Raw genomic sequence first — 21,453 nt, 5'->3', positions numbered from 1 at the left:
GACTTGATGATCTTGAAGGTCTTTTGCAACCTTAATGGTGCTGTGATTCCATTATTATGCTTTTGAAATGAGGTGCCAAGAAAGGCTGGTGGACACAAAGCCTGAAAGCTGCTCTACTCTGTGCTCTTCCCACAGCCAACGGAGACAGCCTGGCCCGCATGCAGAGCAAGCTGAGAGATGTGGATGAGAACAACTCCATCCTCCTGGGAGTTCTGAATGAAACCTTGGGAAAGCTCTCAGCCATTCCTAATGGTAAGATGGGAACATGCCACAGCTGCTGCCTCAGCCCTGCTCTTTCTGGTTCACTTTCCATCGTTTAACCTTTGCCTCTGACTGCGCTCTGTCTGCTTTGACCATTGCCCACAGTACAAGAAGGTGAAGATGAAGATGTAAGAGAGAGAACTGAACTGAAAGCAGTTGCATGGGGGTTATGGTTTGGGGGTAATGCTTTAGCCTGGAGTCTTAGTCATGAACAAGAATAGGCACTTGCTGGACATCTCTGAGTAAAAGGTCACTGGGGTTGGACTGGCTGGAGAGCAGCCAGGCAGAAAGGGACCTGGGGGTAGTGGTTGACAGCAACTGAACAGGAGCCAGCAGTGTGCCCAGGGGGCCAAGAAGGCCAAGGGCATCCTGGCCTGCATCAGGAAGAGTGTGGCCAGCAGGAGCAGGGAAGTCCTTGTGCCCTGTGCTCAGCACTGCTTAGGCCACACCTTGAGTCCTGTGTCCAGTTCTGGGCTCTTCAGTTTAGGAAAGAGGTTGAGCTGCTGGAAGGTGTCCAGAGAAGGGCAACAAAGCTGGGGAGGGGTCTGGAGCACAGCCCTGTGAGGAGAGGCTGAGGGAGCTGGGGTTGCTTAGCCTGGAGAAGAGGAGGCTCAGGGGAGACCTTCTTGCTCTCTGCAACTCCCTGAAGGGAGGTTGTAGCCAGGTGGGGGTTGGTCTCTTCTCCCAAGCACCCAGCAGCAGAACAAGAGGCCACAGTCTCAAGCTGTGCCAGGGGAAGTTTAGGCTGGAGGTGAGGAGAAAGTTCTTCCCAGCAAGAGGAATTGGCCACTGGAATGTGCTGCCCAGGGAGGTGGTGGAGTCCCCATCCCTGGAGGTGTTCAAGAGGGGATTGGATGTGGCACTTGGAGCCATGGTTTAGTTGTCAGGAGGTGTTAGGTATTAGGTACTAGGTTGGACTTGCTGATCTCTGAGGTCTTTTCCAACCTGCTTGATTCTGTGATTCTAGCTGATCATTGGATCCAGAAGATTAACAACTGATTTGTCTCTCTCATTCCATTGGCTTGCTGACTAGGATATAGTTTGCTGCTCAGACTCTCCTCTTCTATCCTTCTCTCTCTGTGGCTTTGCTTGGCTTGCTTCCTTATCTCTCTCCTGACCTTTTGCTGGCTCAATATTGTGTCTGTGAGGTAACAGGAAGGGGAATAAAGGGAGAAGGTTGCCAGCAGTTCCTCTGGGCTGTGCAGGGGGGGTGATTCTGTCCAGGGGGATCCCTGTAGTTGTGTGTCTCTGAATAGATGTGAGCCTGTTTTGTACATAGTCATTGCCTTTGGTTCTGCTAGATTGTAGTTTACCTTTTGTAAGTATAACTTGCATTTTGCTTCTGAGCTCTCAGGCTGGGGGTCTTTGGAGGGGGGAGGAAGTGTACTCTGGGAGTAATTTCCCATCAGCTGGGGTGGGGGAGTAATTTCAACTCACCACCATGGGGTCAGTTGGTGTTGTGGCAAGGGAAAATGATGGTATCAGGAGTGATGGTGCAGTCTGCAGTCTGAGGCAGCCTTTTCTTCCCATGTGAAAAGCCTTTCTCTGAGACCAGGGTTTCATGAACCACTGTAATTCACAGCCAGCATCATTGAAGCCAAGAGGAATAAAGACTTCACTGATCTGACAGAAGAAGCAGGAAGAGGCTTGCTCTTGAAATCTCATTGATTTATGTTGCAGAGTTGTTTGCAGTCACTGCTGCCTGCTGTATGTCTTTTTTAGGCTGTAAATCACTTAGGACCAGAACAGCCTTTCCTCAATGAACTCTGAAGTGTTGTGCACAGTTGTAATGCCCAAGAAGGCCAAGGGCATCCTGGCCTGCATCAGGAAGAGTGTGGCCAGCAGGAGCAGGGAAGTCCTTGTGCCCTGTGCTCAGCACTGCTTAGGCCACACCTTGAGTCCTGTGTCCAGTTCTGGGCTCCTCAGGTCAAGAAGGACATTGAGAGACTTGAAGGTGTCCAGAGAAGGGCAAGGAGGCTGGGGAGGGGTCTGGAGCACAGCCCTGTGAGGAGAGGCTGAGGGAGCTGGGGTTGCTTAGCCTGCAGAAGAGGAGGCTCAGGGGAGAATAGGGTAGGATAGGATAGGATAGGATAGGATAGGATAGGATAGGATAGGATAGGATAGGATAGAATTGAATTGCCCAGGTTGGAAGAGACCTTTGAGATCATCAAGTCCAACCTATCACCCAGCACCATCTAATCAACTCAACCATGGCACCAAGGGCCTCATCCAGTCTCTTCCTAAACACCTCCAGGGATGGGGACTCCACCACCTCCCTGGGCAGCACATCCCAGTGGCCAATCTCTCTTGCTGGGAAGAACTTCTTTGTAACATCCAGCTTAAAGTTCCCCTGGCACATAAGCAATAAGCTCTCCTGTGAGCCTCCTCTTCTGCAGGCTAAGCAACCCCAGCTCCCTCAGCCTCTCCTCACAGGGCTGTGCTCCAGACCCCTCCCCAGCTTTGTTACCCTTCTCTGGACTCCTTCCAACAACTCAACATATTTCCTAGACTGAGACCTTCTTGCTCTCTACAACTCCCTGCAGGGAGGTTGCAGCCAGGTGGGGGTTGCTCTCTTCTCCCAGGCACCCAGCACCCGAACAAGAGGACACAGTCTCAAGCTGTGCCAGGGGAGGTTTAGGCTGGAGGTGAGGACAAAGTTCTCCACAGAAAGAGGAATTGGCCACTGGAAATTGCTGCCCTGGGAGCTGGTGGAGTCCCCATGCCTGGAGGTGCTCAAGAAAGGCTTGGCTGTGGCACTTGGAGCCATGGTTTAGTTGTCAGGAGCGGTTAGGTATTAGGTTCTAGGTTGGACTTGCTGATCTCTGAGGTCTTTTCCAACCTGCTTGAATCTGTGATTCTGTGAATTCCATACAGCCAAACCCTGCCCCCTTGTTCACCATAACTCTTCGTAAGAGTCATTGAAACCCCACAGTCTTGGGGTTGTTTGCTGCTTTGTGTTGTGGTGGCAAGAGACAGGCAGACATGATGTGGTTTTCTTTTAATGGACAGTGATGAAGTGAATATTGTTTGAGATAATCAGAAGGGTTTTTATCAGTGCAATCTGCTCCAGCTTTTCTCTCCAAGGAGCACTTTATAAACTGAAGATCTGCCTTCAGATAGCTCTCCAAAGAAAATCTATATTCTGTCTGATTTGTGCTGGGCTGCCAGGTTCAGGCTGCAAGTGAAAACCTGGCATGAAAACCTATTTGCTGTGTCTCTTGCACATTTTGATGGCTTGAAGATTTCAGCTAACTGAAAAGTTATGGCCTAGGTTTAGTGATCCTTGAAGTCAGATGCTCACAAAAGCTTGGTTTAATGTGTCATGCTTATGGCATGCCACCTCCTGGGGCTTTGATGTGACTGTTTCCCTTCTTCTGCACAGGCTGGTGTCTCAGCCAAACAGCATGGGCCTCTGAGATCAGTTGACCTTAGGGCACAGGACAGTAAATAGGAACTGAGTAGAAGAATCACAGAGTCACAGAATGATTGAGGTTGGAAGGGACCTCCAGAGATCATCCAGCCCAACCCCCCTGCCAAAGGCAGGATCACCCAGGGAGATCCACACAGGAATGCATCCAGCTGGGGTTTGAAAGTCTCCACAGAAGGAGACTCCACAACCCCACTGGACAGCCTGCTCCAGGGCTCCAGCACCCTCACTGTAAAGCTTCTCCTCACGCTGAGGTGAAACCTTCTCTGTTCCAGTTTGTAGCCATTGTTCTTTGTCTTATTGCTGTGCACCACCCAAAAGAGCTTGGCCTCCTCCATTTGACACCCACCTCTCAGCTATTGATAGACAGTGAGCAGATCCCCTCTCAGCCTTCTCTTCTCCAGACTAAACAGCTCCAGGGCTCTCAGCCACAGAAACTCCAACTTCCACACTGCCAGGAAGCTGTGTGGCCTCAGATAATGGCCTCAAAAATAGATACACAGCTACGATGAATAAAGGTGGTTCAAATAAAGGCAGGCAGAGCTCTCAGTTATTTCACTTGGCAATACCATGGTACCCAGCACCCCATCCAGTCTCTTCCTAAACACCTCCAGGGATGGGGACTCCACCACCTCCCTGGGCAGCACATTCCAGTGGCCAATCTCTGTTGCTGGGAAGAATTTCTTCCTAACCTCCAGCCTAAACCTCCCCTGGCACAGCTTGAGACTGTGTCCTCTAATGCATTTAATGTCTCAATAAAGCCTTAAATGGCCAAATTCTGCAACCCACACTTGCAAACAGTGATGCCTTGCTGTAAGAGAATGCCACCTGTCAAATAGGAGCTCTCAAAGAACTACACAAGATGGCAAATTCTACTGCCCACTGCCCAGGGAGGTGGTGGAGTCACCATCACTGGAGGTACTTAAGAAGAGTCTGGAGGCACCTGGTGCCATGGTTTAGTTGATTAGATGGTGCTGGATGATAGGTTGGACTTGATGATCTCAAAGGTCTTTTCCAACCTGGTTCATTCTCTTCTCTTCCCTTCTCTTCCCTTCTCTTCCCTTCTCTTCCCTTCTCTTCCCTTCTCTTCCCTTCTCTTCCCTTCTCTTCCCTTCTCTTCCCTTCTCTTCCCTTCTCTTCCCTTCTCTTCCCTTCTCTTCCCTTCTCTTCCCTTCTCTTCCCTTCCCAAACCTTCCCTTCCCAAACCTTCCCTTCCCTTCCCTTCCCAAACCTTCCCTTCCCTTCCCAAACCTTCCCTTCCCAAACCTTCCCTTCCCTTCCCTTCCCAAACCTTCCCTTCCCTTCTCTTCTCCCTTCCCAAACCTTCCCTTCCCTTCCAGTCTCCTCTATTTGGACCCAGCTTTGTTCTTAAGCTTTGTGAAGGAAACTGCAGCACTCTAAAAATAATTTCATTATCCTTTTCTCCCAACAGATACAGCTCTAAAGGTACAGGCAGCCAAAGACAAAGCCAGACAAGCCAACAGCACTGCACATGATGTCCTGGCCCAGATCAAAGACCTCAACCAGAATCTCCTGGTCCTGAGGAAAAACTACAGCAAGCTTGCAGATGATGTGGCAAAAACAAATGCTGTGGTGAAGGATCCTATGAAGAACAGTAAGACCTTGTCTGAGGTGTTTGGTGCTGGGGTGTTTCAGGTTGTGCTTTTCATCTCACAGCTCAAAAGGCAGCAGAGGCCCTCCAGGATTTCACTCACATAGCAGTAGTGTGCTGGGATAAAAGACATCTCTATCACTTCTGTTTGAAGGACTTTGTATAGGAAAAGAGTTTTAAATAGCAAGGGCTGCTGCTGGCAGCTGGGGGGGGAAAAATGCTCCTGTCAGCTGCACAAACAAGTAGTGGATAGATTTGTTCCACAGGCTGCTTTGGAAAGTATTTAGGAGGTGAGTAATCAAAGATGCTGACTGGCAATTCCCTCCTTCATTCAAGCAAAATTCCAGGTGTTAACCTTGTCTTCAGGCACTCAGATAATCAGTGCTGGGAGAAACACCTCACTCCTCTCACAGATGGTGTGATGCCACCAGAGCCTGGGCTGCAGCAAGAGAAGTGTGGCCAGCAGGGCCAGGGAGGGGATTCTGCCCCTCTGCTCCACTCTGCTGAGACCACAGCTGCAGCACTGGGTCCAGTTCTGGAACCTCTGTGCCAGGAAGGCTCTGGGGGTGCTGGAAGGTGTCCAGAGAAGGGCCAGGAGGAGGAGCAGAGGGCTGGAGCTGCTCTGCTGTGAGGACAGACTGAGGGAGTTGGGGCTGTGCAGGCTGGAGAGGAGAAAACTCTGGGGAGACCTTAGAGCAGTGTTTCAATATCTGAAGGGGACCAGCAGGAAAGCTGGGGAGGGACTGTTCAGAAGGGGCTGTGGGGACAGGATAAGGGGCAATGCTTTGAAAGTGGAGCAGGGGAGACTGCACATCAGGAGAAGTTCTTCAGAATGAGAGTGGTGAAATACGGGAACAGACTGCCCAGAACTCACAGCCACCTGCTAAAGTAGATAGATAGATTCTGTTGTCTTTCAGAATGAGGGGGCTCTGGATTCCCCCTCCCTGGAGGTGTTCAAGGCCAGGTTGGATGAGACCTGGAGCAACCTGGGCTGGTGGGAGCTGTCCCTGCCTGTGGCAGGGGCTTGGAACAGGATGACCTTTATGGTGCCCTCCAAACCAAATCATCCTGTGGTGCTTTATGTGCAGTATATGAAAGACACTGAGATTTCTCTGCACTTATCCTGTCCATTCATTTGCTTCACCTTTCTGTTCAGCTCTTCAAAGCATTCTCTGACATTGTATCTTCTGTTCTTTTCTCCTTCCTCTCCGTGCCTGCAGAAATCCGTATGTACATTTCCTCTCTCGCCGCTCCGATTGTGCCTTGTGCAGTCCAAGTTGAGTCACTGCTCACCACCAAAGCTTCTGCATGCTGCTCTGCCATCCCACAGGCACTGAGGGCATTCAAAAGCTGCTCTTTGAAAGCTCTGGGATAGAATGGCTTAGGGAACTGATTTCACTGGTGTGAAATGTCAAGAAGCATCCTGAAGATTTCATATCAGTGTCTGGGGACTATCCAAAAACTTGATGTGCAGACTTTCATCCTTTGTCTAAGCATCACTATTACTATTACTGTTACTGTTATTACTATGGAGTACCTTGAGTCCTGTGTCCAGTTCTGGGCCCCTCAGTTTAAGGACATTGAGAGACTTGAAGGTGTCCAGAGAAGGGCAAGGAGGCTGGGGAGGGGTCTGGAGCACAGCCCTGTGAGGAGAGGCTGAGGGAGCTGGGGTTGCTGAGCCTGCAGAAGAGGAGGCTCAGGGGAGACCTTCTTGCTCTCTGCAACTCCCTGAAGGGAGGCTGTAGACAGGGGGGTGGTTGGTCTCTTCTCCCAGGCACCCAGCAGCTGAACAAGAGGACACAGTCTCAAGCTGTGCCAGGAGAGGTTTAGGCTGGAGGTGAGGAGAAAGTTCTTCCCAGCAAGAGAGATTGGCCACTGGGATGTGCTGCCCAGGGAGGTGGTGGAGTCCCTGTCCCTGGAGGTATTCAACAAAGGCTTGGCTGTGGCACTTGGAACCAGGGTTTAGTTGTCAGGAGGGGTTAGGCATTAGGTACTAGGTTGGACTTGATGATCTCTGAGGTCTTTTCCAACCTGGCTAATTCTATGCTTCCATGATTATTTAGCATTATGATTATCATCATCATTCTCATAATCCTCAGCAGCATTATTTACTTATTATTATTATTATCACTATTATTACCATTATTATCATTATCATTATGACACTGCTGAGGCCATGCCTTGAGTGCTGGGTTCAGTTTTGGGTCCCCACTACAAGGGAGACTAAGGTGCTGAAGAGCATCCAGAGAACAGCAACCAAGCTGGTGAAGGACCTTGAACACGAGTCCTGTAAAGAGCAGCTGAGGGAACTGGGGTTTTGTAGCCTGGAGAAGAGGAGGCTGAGGGAAGACCTCACTGCTCTCTACAGCTCCCTGAAAGGAGGTTGGAGCCAGGTGGGCTTAGGCTCTTCTCACATGCAGCAAGGGACAGGATAAAGGGAAACAGCCTCAAGCTGTGCCAGGGGAGGCTCAGGTTGGAGATTAGGAACAATCTCTCCCCAGCAAGGGCTCTCAGGCCCTGTCCCAGGCTGCCCAGGGAGGTGCTGCAGTCCCCAGCCCTGGAGGGGTTTCAGAGCTGCATGGATGTGGTGCTGAGGGCTGTGGGGTAGTGGCAGTGGCTCAGCAGCAGGGGTGGGGATGTGAGCTCTTGGGGAGAGGTTGGACTTGGTGATCTCAGAGGTCTCTTCCAACCTTCTAGGATCCTATGATTGATTATTGTTGCTGTTATGATTATTTCAATTCAACACACATGCTTCTGAGAATTGCAGGGTTGTCCCTTTCAGTGTTCTCCACACAAACCCCCAGCCTCATGCTAGCCAACCCCAGATCTGCTGCTCAGCTGTCCAAGGGGGGAGGGGGACATTGTTCACTGGTTGTGTGTTGAGAAGCAAAGAAATCATCTGAAGCTTAAAGGAAAAGAGAGGAAAAAAATACCCTTAGGAGAATCCCAAACAAATCTTGCAGTTTATAGTTACTGGTCTCCCAGGCAACCAGCACCAGAACAAGGGGACACAGTCTCAAGTTGTGTCAGGGGAGGTTTAGACTCGAGGTGAGGAAAAAGTTCTTCACTGAGCGAGTCATTCGTCATTGGAATGTGCTGCCCAGGGAGGTGGTGGAGTCACTGTCCCTGGAGGTGTTCAAGGGGAGATTGGACGTGGCACTTGGTGCCATGGTCTAGTTGTGAGGTCTGTTGGAACAGGTTGGACTTGATGATCCTTGGGGTCTCTTCCAACCTTAGTTACTGTGATACTGTGATACTGTGATACTGTGGTTCTGAATTTACTTTCACTGCACACACAGAATGTTCAGCCTGGATTCTAGTTGTGGAGTGGGTCTGGAAGAGGCCACAAAGATGATCGGAGGGCTGCAGAACCTCCCCTATGGACACAGGCTGAGAGAGTTGGGGCTGTTCAGGATGGAGACGTGAAGGCTCCTGGGGAGACCTTAGAGCAGCCTTCCAGTAGCTGAAGGGGCTCCAGGAGAGCTGGGGAGGGACTTCTGACAAGGGCTTGGAGTGACAGGATGAGGAACAATGGCTTTGAGCTGGGAGAGGGGAGATTGAGACTGGAGATGAGGAAGAAGTTGTTTCCAGTGGGGGTGGTGAGACCCTGGCACAGGTTGCCCAGGGAGGCTGTGGCTGCCTCCTCCCTGGAGGTGTTGAAGGCCAGGCTGGATGAGGCCCTGAGCAGCCTGTGCTGGTGGGAGGTGTCCCTGCCCATGGCAGGGGGTAGGAACTGGATGATCATTAAGGTCCCTTCTAACTCAAACCACTCTGTGATTCTATGATTCCATGAAGTCACTAACAGACACTAACCAATGTTCATTGCTGTTTCTTCCCAGTGGGAGCTTAGAAAAGCAGACAGTGAATATGCCCTGCATAAGTGTGTTGTGCTGCAAGCAGTGATGGCCACTAGTGTCATCCTGGCACATAAATCAATCATCCTGATAGATAAACCCTGCCCATAACACCTGCAATTGCTCCACTCACCACTGCAACTTGATTCCCAATATTCTTCCACCAGCTCCCTCTGCTCAGGTGCCTTCCTGCTCTGTGTGTGCCTCCCAGCAGCAAACCCAATCCCCTGAGCACTGCCTGTGCAGAACCTCCTTGGGTTTTAGTCTTGCCCATCGCCCTCTAAAGCTCTGCCTTGTTCTTTCCTGTGAAGTTGCTGAGGCAGATTCCAGCATCAAGAGCCTGGAGAAGGAAGCAGACCGGCTGCTGGAGAAGATCAAGCCCATCAAAGAGCTGCAGGATAACTTAGGCAAAAACATCTCTCAGATCAAAGAGCTGATCAGCCAGGCCCGGAAGCAAGCCAACTCGGTAAGCCCTCGCGCTCACCCACGGGGGTTTGCCCTCTGGAGGGCATTTCCTTTGCTGCTTCTCTCTTCCTCTTCACAGAGCCACAGAATCACAGAATCAACCAGGTTGGAAAAGACCTCAGAGATCATCAAGTCCAACCTCTCACCCAGCACCTCCTGACTAACTAAACCAAGTGCTACATCCAATCCCCTCTTGAGCACCTCCAGGGATGGGGACTCCACCACCTCCCTGGGCAGCACATTCCAGTGGCCAATCTCTCTTGCTGGGAAGAATTTCATGTCACACACAAGCAGGGAGGAAGGGGGAAGAAGTGTAACACTCTGATAGTGATGTGGAAGCATCTCAAGCTGTTACTGGAACAGTAAGTAGGAAAGTGAATCCTTTCTACTCTGTTTGTTTTGCAGATCAAAGTGTCTGTGTCCTCTGGAGGCAACTGCATCCGCACCTACAGGCCGGAGATAAAGAAGGGCACCTACAACACCATCCTGCTCAATGTGAAGACTCTGGCTGCTGACAATCTGCTTTTCTACCTTGGAAGTGCCAAGTTTGTAAGTCTGTCTCCTGCTTTTCATGTCAGGCTTGCTCAATCATAGAACCACCCAGGTTGGAAAAGACCTGAGAGATCACCAAGTCCAACCTATGGCCTAATACCTAACCCCTCCTGACAACTAAACCATGGCTCCAAGTGCAACATCCAAGCCTTTGTTGAGCACCTCCAGGGATGGGGACTCCACCACCTCCCTGGGCAGCACATTCCAGTGGCCAATTCCTCTTGCTGGGAAGAGCTTTCTCCGGGGAGCTGTTGCAGTCACCATCACTGGAGGTGTTCAGGAGGAGACTGAATGGGGTGCTTGATGCCGTGGGTTAGTTGATTAGGTGGTGTTGGATGATAGGTTGGATGTGATGATCATGAAGGTCTCTTCCAACCTGGTTTATTCTATTCTATTCTATTCACCTCCAGCCTAAACCTCCCCTGGCACAGCTTGAGACTGTGTCCTCTTGTTCTGGTGCTGGGTGCCTGGGAGAAGAGACCAACCCCCACCTGGCTACCACCTCCCTGATGTCTACAGCTACAGCTGCAGACATCAATAAGGTCTCCCCTGAGCCTCCTCTTCTGCAGGCTAAGCAACCCCAGCTCCCTCAGCCTCTCCTCACAGGGCTGTGCTCCAGACCCCTCCCCAGCCTCCTTGCCCTCCTCTGGACACAGACACAGATGAGAAAGGCTTTTGAGTTTGCTCTCCTAGAGGCTTCAAAGCAGTAGTCAGGAGCCTAATGGAATTTAGATATTTGCTGGATTTGGTATTACTGTAGGGCCTTCTGAAATATGACCAGCAATTGATTGATTGATTGATTAATTGATTGATATGTTGATTGATTGACTTTTAACTCACTGTGAAAACACAGAATATTAGAGGTTGGAAGGGACCTCCAGAGATCACCCAGTCCAACCCCCCTGCCAGAGCAGGGCACCCAGGGCAGGGCACACAGAACACATCCAGGTGGGGCTGGAAAGGCTCCAGAGCAGGAGACTCCACAACCTCTCTGGGCAGCCTGCTCCAGGGCTCAGCAGCCTCACACCAAAGAAGTTTCTCCTCATCTTGAGCTGAAACCTTCTATGTTCCAGTTTGTGTCCATTGCTCCTTGTCTTATTACTGTGCACCACCAAAAAGAGCTTGGCCCCCTCCACTTGACCCCCAGCCCTCAGCTATTGACAGACATTGATCAGATCCCTCTCAGCCTTATCTTCTCCAGGCTAAACAGCCCCAGGGCTCTCAGCCTCTCCTCACAGGGGAGATGCTCAAGTCCCCTAAGCCTCCTCCTGGCTCTCCCTTGGACTCTCTCCAGCAGGTCTCTGTCTCTCTGGAACTGGGAGCCCAGAACTGGACACAGGATTGCAGCTGTGGTCTCAGCAGGGCAGAGGAGAGGAAAGGAGAACCTCCCCAGCCCTGCTGGCCACACTTTGCTTGCTGCACCCCAGGATCCCATTGGCTCTCTTGGCCACCAGGGCACTTTGCTGTCCCTTGGGAGACTTAGCCATGGATTCTATTAGAACTTCAGAATTCACAGTGCAACCAGAGTAATTCCTGGGCTGGTGTGCATCTGTCAAAGCTCCTAGACTACAATGCCATGCATAATCATAACTAATGATTCCATTTCCCATGAGCCCCGTAGCAGACAGACTTCTGGAGCAATCAATAATAATCCAGTCAATGGGCAAAGGATTCCATTTCTAACATTTAGAACTATGTCTTTCATTTACTTAATTCAAAACAAAGAGGCCAGGTGACAGCCTTTGTGGGCCTGGAATCCTGATACCTTTCTGCCATCCAATGGATGTTGTAGGAACAAAGATACTCTGAGTTCAGTCTTTCTCTTGATGATGGCTACAATCCTGGCATCACTATGTCTAGCAGCATGGTTGGCTCTGACAGAAGTTTAGAATCATACAACTGTCAGGGCTGGAAGGGACCTCAAAGCTCAGCCAGCTCCAACCCCCTGCCATGGGCAGGGACACCTCACACTGCAGCAGGTTGCTCACAGCCACCTCCAGCTTGGCTGCAAACACCTCCAGGCAGGAGGCTGCCACCACCTCCCTGGGCAACCTGTGCCAGGCTCTCACCACCCTCATGGGGAACAACTTCTTCCTCACAGCCAATCTCAATCTCCCCAGTTCTAGTTTTGCTCCATCCCCCCCAGTCCTATCCCTCCCTGACACCCTCAAAAGTCCCTCCCCAGCTTTCTTGGAGCCCCCTGCAGATCCTGCAAGGCCACAATGAGGTCTCCTGGGAGCCTTCTCCTCTCCAGCCTGCACAACCCCAACTCCCTCAGGCTGTGCTCACAGCAGAGCAGCTCCAGCCCTCTGCTCCTCCTCGTGGCCCTTCTCTGGACACCTTCCAGCCCCTCCAGATCCTTCCTGGCACAGAGGCTCCAGCACTGGCCCCAGAGCTGCAGCTGTGGTCTCAGCAGAGTGGAGCAGAGGGGCAGAATCCCCTCCCTCGCATCTCCTTTGCGCTCAGAGTGAGCACTCGTGTTGCTCGTTCCCTGTCCGTGTATGAGGGTGTTGATGCCTCAGGAGGTGTTCTGCAAAGGGAAGGCTTCTGGCAGCTTCCTGCAGGGGGTATGACAGTGCTTCTCTTCCCCTGTGCCCCATGCAGACTGACTTCCTGGCCGTGGAGATGCGCAGAGGCAAGGTGAGCTTCCTGTGGGACGTGGGCTCCGGCGTCGGCCGCGTGGAGTACCCAGACCTGGCCATCGACGACGGCTTCTGGTACCGCATTGAAGCTTCCAGGCAAGTGCAGCTTTCACCTCCTAGCCTGGCTTCATGGAGGCAAAATGACCACAGGGATCTGGCTCTGCTCCTGTCCCCCTGTCAGCTTGCACACCTCAGGTTACAGTATCTCAGGACCACACAGAATCACACAGTCACAGAATCGGCCGGGTTGGAAGAGACCTCCAAGGTCATTAAGTCCAATCAATCACCCAGCCCTAACTGACCAACCAGACCATGGCACTAAGTGCCTCATCCAGGCTAAACACCTCCAGGGATATCGACCCCACCACCTGCCTGGGCAGCACATCCCAAGGCCAATCTCTGTTGCTGGGAAAAACTTCTTCCTAACATCCAGCCTAAACCTCCCCTGGCACAGCTTGAGACTGTGTCCTCTTGTTCTGCTGCTGGGCAGCACATTCCAGTGACCAGTTACTGCTTCTCTTGCCTTACATTGTATGTGCTTTATCGTGGTCTAGAGCACAGCCCTGTGAGGAGAGGCTGAGGGAGCTGGGGTTGCTTAGCCTGCAGAAGAGGAGGCTCAGGGGAGACCTTCTTGCTCTCTGCAACTCCCTGAAGGGAGGTTGGAGCCAGCTGGGGGTTGGTCTCTTCTCCCAGGCAGCCAGAACAAGAGGACACAGTCTCAAACTGTGCCAGGGGAGGTTTAGACTGGAGGTGAGGAGAAAGTTCTTCCCAGAAAGAGGAATTGGCCACTGGAATGTGCTGCCCAGGGAGGGGGTGGACTCCCTGTCCCTGGAGGTGTTCAAGAAGGGCTTGGTTGTGGAGCCATGGTTTAGTTGTCAGGTGGTGTTAGGTACTAGGTTGGACTTGATGATCTCTGAGGCCTTTTCCAACCTGGTTGCTTCTCTGATTCTGTGGTTATATGATAATCAAATCAACAATGTCTGCCTCTATGAAAAGATGCCATCTAACCCAGACTTCTCCTGCCTTTGATTTACCTCCTGCCTCTCCAGGCTTCTGTTTGATGGTTTCTTTTTTTACCTCCAGGACTGGGAAAAATGGCACAATATCAGTGAGAGCTCTGGATGGCCCCAAAGCCAGCATTGTGCCAGCGACATTCAGCGCTGCCTCCCCACCTGGATACACCATTCTGGATGTGGATGCTAATGCTGTGCTGTTTGTTGGTGGTTTGACTGGGAAAATAAAGGTAATTCCCAGAAAATCAGCAACCTTTCTGTCACCTTTCTCTGTGTTCTCCTTAGAGCCTTACAGGCTCTGCTGGGCTCTCTTCCTTCCAGCTGTCTAGCTAGAGGCAGCTGAATGAGTTTGCTTCCTTTGGTTAGCCCTAAACAAGAGCCCTTGAAATGTATTCCACCAATCAGTGGCTAGAAGGAGCTCAGTACTGCAGAGTTTAGTGATCATTCAAGCCTTGCATGGCCTCTCTGGCTTGCTGTGCTCTGCCCCTTGGATCTGCTTTTTCAAAGGCAGCAAGAGAAGTGTGGCCAGCAGGGCCAGGGAGGGGATTCTGCCCCTCTGCTCCACTCTGAGAGCTGAGCTGAGACCACAGCTGGAGCTCTGGGTCCAGTTCTGGAGCCTCTGTGCCAGGAAGGATCTGGAGGTGCTGGAAGGTCTCCAGAGCAGGGCCAGGAGGATGAGCAGCTCTGCTGTGAGGCCAGGCTGAGGGAGCTGGGGGTGTTCAGCCTGGACAAGAGAAGGCTCCAGGGAGACCTAAGAGCAGCCTGCCAGGACCTGAAGGAGGCTACAGGAAGGCTGCAGAGAGACTGTTTGCAAAGGCCTGCAGGGACAGGACCAGGGGCAATGGCTTCAGACTAGAGCAGAGCAGATTGAGATTGAGATTGAGATTGAGATTGAGTTTGAGATTGAGATTGGATGCGAGTTCTGCACCATGAGGGTGGTGGAACACTGCAACAGGTTGCCCAGGGAGGTGGTTGAGGCTCCATCCCTGGAGATATTCCAGGTGAGGCTGGACAGGGCTCTGGGCAACCTGATCTAGTTGGGGATGTCCCTGCTGAGTGCAGGGGGCTTGGACTGTCTGAGCTTTGGAGCTCCCTTCCAGCCTGGACCATTCTGTGAGTCTATGACTTTAACTTTGGTGTGGCTCCTGTGTGTGCAGTTCAGAGTTTTAAACAGATCTGCTGTGTTCAGACACAGCCTGGGAACTAAAAGACAAATTACTGGGTGGGGGGGAGAGGCAAAGTTCTTGCCATCATGTGTTCTAACATCCCAGCTGAAAAAACAAAGCCACATCACTGTGGCACTTTCCTAAAGCCATGGAGCTCTTTGGACCTTTAAGGAAGCCACTGATGTGTTTAAAGCCTTTGTGTCAGACATCTGCCTTCTCTTGCTGTTGGGGTTTGGGGTGCTTCAGATGTGTTCTGAGGTGTTTGCCCCTTGTGCAGTGCATTCCAACAGAAGGCTCATTTCCCCAGCCTTCAAAACACCTTGCATGTGGCTTGAGGAGAGGACTCTGGTTCTCCCACACCATGAATTCCTCAGAAGTGACATTAAAGTTCCTACTTGTTGCTAATTAAAACCTTCCCCAAATTACCTTGGGAAATAGCACTCTCACATTAAGGCTTTGAGCCATACTTTGCCTTCACTGTTAGCAAGTTGCACTTCTCCACCTTCTCCTGCCAGGCCTTAATACTGGTAATTGCTGTATGGAAAGCAGCAGGTGCTTGTCTAGCTGCAGCAGCTCAGGGTAAAGGTTTTTCAATCAGCCCACATTGATGAAGTGAAATTTAAATGAAATCAGGTATTTTTAGAAGGATAATTTGGAGCTGAGTGCTCTGTGTACTGTCAGATGTCTCTGTGTTGATCACACTGCCAGCAGCACTGCCCCATGTGCATAGAAATAGCAGGGCTGGAAGGGACCTCAAGGCTCAGCCAGCCCCAACCCCCTGCCATGGGCAGGGACACCTCACACCGCAGCAGGTTGCTCACAGCCACCTCCAGCCTGGCTGCAAACACCTCCAGGCAGGAGGCTGCCACCACCTCCCTGGGCAGCCTGTGCCAGGCTCTCACCACCCTCCTGGGGAACAACTTCTTCCTCACAGCCAATCTCAATCTCCCCATTTCTAGTTTTGCTCCATCCCCCCCAGTCCTATCCCTCCCTGACACCCTCAGAAGTCCCTCCCCAGCTTTCTTGGAGCCCCCTTTGGATCCTGCAAGGCCACAATGAGGTCTCCTTCTCCTCTCCAGCCTGCACAACCCCAACTCCCTCAGTCTGTGCTCACAGCAGAGCAGCTCCAGCCCTCTGCTCCTCCTCATGGCCCTTCTCTGGACATCTTCCAGCCCCTCCAGATCCTTCCTGGCACAGAGGCTCCAGCACTGGCCCCAGAGCTGCAGCTGTGGTCTCAGCAGAGTGGAGCAGAGGGGCAGAATCCCCTCCCTGGCCCTGCTGGCCACACTTCTCTTGCTGCAGCCCAGGATATGATTGCATCTCACTCCCAGCCCTTGTCAAAAGTCCCTCCCCAGCCCACTCCAGGTACTGGAAGGCTGCTCTCAAGTTTGCTCCAGGTCTTCCCTTCTTGATGCTGAACTGCCCCAGATTGCCTTATGAAAAACCAAAAAGCCTGGAGAGCCCTTAAGCCCTGGGAGCAGGCAGCTGTCTGTATAGCCAGGAACGCCCATGGGGACATCAAAGGCAGAGCAGCTCCTTGTGTGCCAAGGCCTTCCCCAGGCTCTCAGATCCAAATGGGCTTTTGCCCCCTGTTGATACAAAGTTCAGCTCACATTTGCATGAGGCACTTGCCCTACAGGAGGGCTTCTCACCTTAGCTATTGCTTTGGATATGATCCCTGCTGGGCAGGTTGGGACGTGTCCAGAGAAGGGCCAGCAGAGTGCCCTGAGGCCTGGCAGCCCTGCATGTGAGGAGAGGCTGAGAGAGCTGGGGGGGTTCAGCCTGGAGAAGAGGAGGCTGAGGGGAGACCTTATTGCCATGGACCAGGGCATGAAAGGTGCTACCAGGAGGATGGAGCCTGCCTTTGTACAGGGAATGCCATGGCAAAGCCAAGGGGGCAGTGGGGACAAGGTACTGCTGGGGACATTCCCATTGCACTCCAGGAGGAAATGCTTCCCCATGAGCATAATCAAAGGGAAGCAATGGAGTCCCCTACCCTGGACAGTAGACTCAGCTTGCCAGGGTGCTGGGCCAGCTCATTGCAACTCTACTGTGCCCTGGAAAGGTTGGAGCAGAAGATCCATGGGGTCCCTTCCATCCTGGCACTCTGTGATTCTCTGTCTGTGGTTTCATACCAGAGATGCTCTCAGGCAGGGCAGATCCCTGCTGACTGATCTCTAATGATGTTTGTGTTTTCTGTTGCAGAAGTCAGATGCTGTAAGAGTCACCACCTTCACTGGCTGCATGGGGGAAACCTTCCTAGACAGCAAGCCCATAGGGCTGTGGAACTTCAGGGATATTGAAGGAGACTGCAAAGGCTGTGCTGTCAGGTAGGTAGAGCACTGCCTGCTTCTCATGCTCCACAGGGAACCTGTCTGCAGTGGCACTGCATCCTGTGGCAAGCAGCAGGGATTTCCACAGCAGCCATCAAGTTCCAGTAGACACTTCTAGTCTGTAGGCACCCAGGCTTGGGGGTGTTCAGCTGGTGACAAACTCCCCAGGAGCTTGCAGTGGTCCCTGGCAGCCCAGAGCCAGCTGAGTGCTGAGCTGCATCCAGAGCAGGGAGAGCAGCAGCACAGGGAGGGGACTCTGCCCCTCTGCTCTGCTCTGCTCAGAGCCCACCTGCAGCAGGGACCCCAGCCCAGGGAGGACCTGGAGCTGCTGAAGAGGGTCCAAAAGAGGACACAGAGATGATCAGAGGGCTGGAGAACCTCCCCTGTGGGGACAGGCTTGGAGAGTTGGGGCTGTTCAGCCTGGAGAAGAGAAGGCTCCAGGGAGACCTCAGAGCAGTCTTCCAGTGCCTGAAAGGGCTCCAGGAGATCTGGGGAGGGACTTTTGACAAGGGCTGGGAGTGACAGGATGAGGGACAATGGCTTTGAGCTGGGAGAGGGGAGATTGAGACTAGAGATGAGGAAGAAATTCTTGGTAGTGAGGCTAGAGACACTGGCACAGGTTGCACAGAGAAGCTGTGGATTCCACCTCCTTGGAGGTGTTCAAGGCCAGGTTTGATGAGGCCTTGAGCAACTTGGGCTGGTGGGAGGTGTCCCTGCCTAGGGCAGGGTATTGGAACTGGATGATCTTTGAGGTCACTTCCAACCCAAACCATTCTTCAGGAACAACTTCATTTGCATCTTTCTAGATACCTCCTTGTCCTTAGACAGCTCTGATTTTCATTCCAGGTCAAGAGAGGTTCTCCTGCCCCTCTCCTCTGCCCTGGGGAGGCCACATCTGGAGTATTGTGTCCAGTTCTGGGCCCCTCAGGTCAAGAAAGACCTCAGGGAATTGCTTGAGAGAGTCCATCCCAGAGGCACAGAGCTGCTGCAGGCAGTGGAACATCTCCCTGTGAGGCCAGGCTGAGGCAGCTGGGGCTTGGAGCTGGGAGCAGAGGAGCCTGAGGGCTGCCCTCACGGCTGGGGATAAAGATGTGCAGGGCTGGAGCCAGACTCTGCAGGGATGGCCAAGGACAGCACAAGGGGCACTGGGGGCAAGCTGGAGCAGAGGAGCTGCCATGGGAACAGGAGGGAAAACTTTGTGACTGTGAGGGTGCTGGAGCCTGGAGCAGGCTGCCCAGAGAGGTTGTGGAGTCTCCTGCTCTGGAGCCTTTCCAGCCCCAGTGTCCCTGGGTCACCCTGCTCTGGCAGGGGGGGTTGGACTCAATTATCTCTAGAGAACCCTTCCAACCCCTACTATTCTGTGGTCCTGTGCTTCTGTGAACCCATTCCTCTTCCACCCTCCTCACAGGCTGGTGTGGAGCTGGCCTCCCAGCTTCACTTGGCCGAACCAAGGTTTGATACGAAATCAAACCAGTTCAGGCAGCCTCCTGAGGGGTGTCTTATGCCCTCCTGAGTTCCTGTTCTTTTAACCTGAGACAACAAAGTGACATTGTTGGAACTGTCCCCTTTCAGCCCCCAGGTGGCAGATGGTGAGGGCACAGTGCAGTTCGATGGGGACAGCTACGCCATGGTGAGCCGCCCGGTCCGCTGGAACCCAAACATTTCCACCCTCATGTTCAAGTTCAGGACCTTCTCATCCAACGCCCTCCTGATGTATCTTGCTACTGATGACCTGGTAAGGACAAGAGGCTGCTCACCACACTCTTTACAAGTCTCAGGCCACCTTTAGAATGGAATGGAATGGAATGGAATGGAATGGAATGGAATGGAATGGAATGGAATGGAATGGAATGGAATGGAGTAGAATAGAATAGAATAGAATAGGGTAGAATATAATAGAGTAGAATAGAATGGAATAGGAGTAGAATAGAATAGAATAGAATAGAATAGAATAGGATAGGATAGAGTAGAATATAATAGAATGGAATGGAATGGAATGGAATAAAACAGAATAGAATAGGATAGGATAGGGTAGAATAGAATAGAGTAGAATAGAATGGAATAGGAGTAGAATAGAACAGAATAGAATAGGATAGGATAGAGTAGAATAGAATAGAATAGAATGGAATGGAATAGAATAGAATAGGATAGGATAGGGTAGAATAGAATAGAGTAGAATAGAATGGAATAGGAGTAGAATAGAATAGGATAGAATAGAATAGGATAGAGTAGACTAGACTAGAATGGAATGGAATAGAATAGAACAGGATAGAGTAGAATAGAATAGGGTAGAATAGAATAGAATAGAGTAGAATACAGTAGAATAGAATGGAATAGAATAGGATAGGATAGAGTAAAATAGAATAGGATATGATAGAATGGAATGGAATGGAATGGAATGGAATGGAATGGAATGGAATAGAATAGAATAGAATAGAATAGACCAGGTTCGAGATCATCAAGTCCAACCTATCACCCAGCACCTTCTAATCAACTAAACCATGGCACCAAGGGCCTCAGCCAGGCTCTGCTGCTCATCAACACTGAGCAAAAAGCAGATGTGAAGGAGGTGATTGTCTCTCACTACTCTGCTCTGCTGAGACCACAGCTGGAGCTCTGTGTCCACTTCTGGAGCCTCTGTGCCCGGAAGGATCTGGAGGGGCTGGAAGGTGTCCAGAGAAGGGCCACGAGGAGGAGCAGAGGGCTGGAGCTGCTCTGCTGTGAGCACAGACTGAGGGAGTTGGGGTTGTGCAGGCTGGAGAGGAGAAGGCTCCCAGGAGACCTCATTGTGGCCTTGCAGGATCTGCAGGGGGCTCCAAGAAAGCTGGGGAGGGACTTTTGAGGGTATCAGGGAGGGATAGGACTGGGGGGGGTGGAGCAAAACTAGAACTGGGGAGATTGAGATTGGCTGTGAGGAAGAAGTTGTTGCCCAGGAGGGTGGTGAGAGCCTGGCACAGGCTGCCCAGGGAGGTGGTGGCAGCCTCCTGCCTGGAGGTGTTTGCAGCCAGGCTGGAGGTGGCTGTGAGCAACCTGCTGCGGTGTGAGGTGTCCCTGCCCATGGCAGGGGGGTTGGGACTGGCTGAGCCTTGAGCTCCCTTCCAACCCTGACAGCTCTGTGATTCTAGGATGCTCCTCCTTGCTGACTGCAGTCAAAGCCATCATTTTATTATGATAATGAAGTGCTCAATTTTTCTAATTAACTTTTGTAATTGAGTTTTGGAAGCCTCATTAATGTAATTATTTGAGCTGATGGGGTGTAATTATTGTGTGTGATTATGTGGTTTTCTGGGCAGAATTGCTTACTTGAACTTCTGAAAGAGCCTGGGAGCTGGAAGGCAACTGTGCCCTGATAGAGTTTGTCACTTCATAGATTATCTCTCAATGCAGAAAACTTTGAGGATGCTCTTTCCAGTGCTTATCATCATTAACAGTGAGCATCTGGAACACTGACTCTGCTAAATGCTGCCTTTTTTTCTTGCCATTAACATACATTTATGCTCATGGACTGGACTTCATTGCAGTCCTGGTGGACAAGAAGTTCTCCATGGGACAGCAATGTGCCCTTGTGGCCAAGAAGGTCTCCTGGGGTGCATTGAGAAGAGTGTGGCCAGCAGGTCAAGGGAGGTTCTCCTCCCTCTCTACTCTGCCCTAGTAAGAGCACATCTGCAATGTTCTGGACTCCCCAGTTCAAGGGGGACAGGGATATACTAGGGAGTGTTCAATGGAGGCTACAAGGATGCTGATGGGCCTGGAACAGCTGTGTGAGGAGGAAAGCCCTGGGGGTGTTGAGCCTGGAGAAAAGAAGGCTGAGAGGGATCTGATCAATGGCTACAAATAGCTGAGGGGTGGGGGGCAGGAAGGGGCCAGGCTCTGGGCAGTGGTGTCCTGGGATAGGACAAGAGGCAGTGGACACAAACTGGAACCCAGGAGGTTCCACCTGAGCATGAGGAGAAACTTCTTTGGTGTGAGGCTGCTGAGCCCTGGAGCAGGCTGCCCAGAGAGGTTGTGGAGTCTCCTGCTCTGGAGCCTTCCCAGCCCCAGCTGGCTGTGTTCCTGTGTGCCCTGCCCTGGGTGACCCTGCTCTGGCAGGGGGTTGGACTCAGTCTCCAGAGGTCCTTTCCAAGCTCC

At 51.8% G+C, this 21,453-nt stretch overlaps 1 protein-coding gene across 1 annotated transcript in view; it reads left to right on the top strand.

The window, feature by feature from the left end:
• LAMA2 (laminin subunit alpha 2) overlaps window positions 1–21,453 on the top strand; it is a 132,098-nt gene that overhangs the window by 66,663 nt on the left and 43,982 nt on the right. Inside the window, exons 15-22 of the mRNA XM_054173980.1 lie at window positions 136–252; window positions 5,121–5,303; window positions 9,466–9,620; window positions 10,025–10,168; window positions 12,776–12,909; window positions 13,897–14,056; window positions 17,198–17,322; window positions 18,898–19,060. Coding sequence (XP_054029955.1) covers window positions 136–252; window positions 5,121–5,303; window positions 9,466–9,620; window positions 10,025–10,168; window positions 12,776–12,909; window positions 13,897–14,056; window positions 17,198–17,322; window positions 18,898–19,060 — 1,181 coding nt within the window. The remainder of the gene's footprint in view (window positions 1–135; window positions 253–5,120; window positions 5,304–9,465; window positions 9,621–10,024; window positions 10,169–12,775; window positions 12,910–13,896; window positions 14,057–17,197; window positions 17,323–18,897; window positions 19,061–21,453) is intronic.

Source organism: Dryobates pubescens, chromosome 28 (genome assembly GCF_014839835.1).
Source record: "Dryobates pubescens isolate bDryPub1 chromosome 28, bDryPub1.pri, whole genome shotgun sequence".
NCBI lineage: Eukaryota > Metazoa > Chordata > Aves > Piciformes > Picidae > Dryobates > Dryobates pubescens.
This window is presented reverse-complemented; position numbering and strand designations above follow the sequence as displayed.